At 48.2% G+C, this 1821-nt stretch overlaps 1 protein-coding gene across 1 annotated transcript; it reads right to left on the reverse strand.

The window, feature by feature from the left end:
- Window positions 1–1457: 1457 nt before the first annotated feature.
- On the reverse strand, window positions 1458–1821 carry LOC122544501 (histone H3-like; the record flags this gene model as incomplete). Its single annotated transcript, XM_043683736.1, has 1 exon — window positions 1458–1821. A coding segment is annotated over one exon (339 nt), but the record flags the coding sequence as incomplete, so codon positions are not given.

The following is a 1821-nucleotide window of genomic DNA, read 5'->3' on the forward strand; positions in this document are numbered from 1 at the left end:
CCACCTTCATCACTTCGTCTGGAAGCTCATTCCATATGCACATCACCCTGTGCATGAAAAAGTTGTTCCTCGGGTTATTTTTTAAATCGTTGCCCCCTCACCTTAAACCTATGCCCTCTATGTTCCCCCACCCAAGGAAAAAGACCATGGCTTTTCATCCCATCAACGCCCCTCAGGATTTCACAAGCAGCTGTAAAAATCACCCCTCAGCTTCCGATGCTCAAGGGAAAAAAGTCCCATCCTATTCAGCCTCTCCTGAATTAACAAGTACCGATGGATCCTCCTCTGAACAACGTCCTCTTTTTCAATGCAAAACATACTCTGTTGCTTGCAAATCGGCGGGCTTTTCAAATGGGAAAGTTGTTGATGATTGGCGCTGGCTGCAAGAGAAGGGAACGTGCCCTCTCTACTCCCTGCCTCTTGGGAGCATATTAACCACCGGTGATTTTTTTTCTCTCTCTGTTTGCTGCTATTTGCTCAAGTTACTCTCTAATATTTGATTATTCCAGGAGCTGCAAGTCCCGGTTGGGATGTTAGCCCTGAGTGTCACCACTGGGAAACAAAAGAAGTGCCCCTTTTCTTACAGACCCACGGGGTAGATACATTACACTGATTTTTTTTCCAATTTCCAAAACTCCGTGCGGGTTCTGTCGGGTGGGAATGATGATTGAATGATGTAAATGAGGTTTTCTGCTGTCGGCTAGAAGCTTTCAAAATGAACCGAGATCAAACCAGAACACTTGGCGGACTGGAATTGTTCATGTGGTGCTTTTGCGATAAGGGACCACGATATTAAAATAATATCTAAAGGTGGTGTTCGTTAGTAATGTGCTCACGGCCAAAAACGGTCATGAAATCTTGACAAGACTGAATGAGGGCATTCGGCCCATCGCGTCTGAACCTTCCCTCCGAAGAGAATCTCAAATCCTTTAAAAAGCTTCTGGACTCATTACCAGAAAGAAAGATCGTGTGAATTGTATTTTTAAAAACGAAAAGCAAATTAATGAGTAAGTACGAATGCGGTGTTTTCTGTAAAACGACCCTCTCTGATCTACATCGTGGCGGGATTTTCAAATTTGAAAGAAAACGGTTGATGACTTGGCGCCATTTTTTCCCGCCTGTTTTCTCAGCAATGATCTTGTTACAGCTAGTGGGAAGACCAAGGGAGACAATGAGGAGAAAGGAGATTTCATCTGGAACTAACACTTCCCTACCTAATATATTGTGTAAAAATTACATCGCAATGTTCTAATCACTGCCGCTGAAAGCCGAGTGTTTTCCAACTACCTCCCCCGGCTAGGTTAGATTCAAAGTATATTTAAATAACAACAGAATTGACTTAGTTCGGCAAGAGCAAATTACTGTTATGTTCTCAGGTCCACTATCGATTCCCGCTCTCTCTGGATGGTTTAGTGGCTCTGAAAAGAGCCGTTGTGTTTCTCTTTCTCGGGGTGAATATGTGCAGGGCCGGCCAGGCTCCGTTTAGGCGCGCTCCCCGCGGATCCGGCGGGCCAGCTGGATGTCTTTGGGCATGATGGTGACCCGCTTGGCGTGGATGGCGCACAGGTTGGTGTCCTCAAACAGCCCCACCAGGTAAGCCTCGCTGGCCTCCTGCAGGGCCATCACCGCCGAGCTCTGGAAGCGCAGGTCGGTCTTGAAGTCCTGAGCGATCTCTCGCACCAGGCGCTGGAAGGGCAGTTTGCGGATCAGCAGCTCGGTGGATTTCTGGTAGCGGCGGATCTCCCGCAGAGCCACCGTGCCGGGCCTGTAGCGATGAGGCTTCTTCACTCCGCCCGTGGCCGGAGCGCTCTTGCGGGCAGC

The sequence above is a fragment of the Chiloscyllium plagiosum genome, chromosome 50 (genome assembly GCF_004010195.1).
Source record: "Chiloscyllium plagiosum isolate BGI_BamShark_2017 chromosome 50, ASM401019v2, whole genome shotgun sequence".
In the NCBI taxonomy this organism is placed as follows: Eukaryota; Metazoa; Chordata; class Chondrichthyes; order Orectolobiformes; family Hemiscylliidae; genus Chiloscyllium; species Chiloscyllium plagiosum.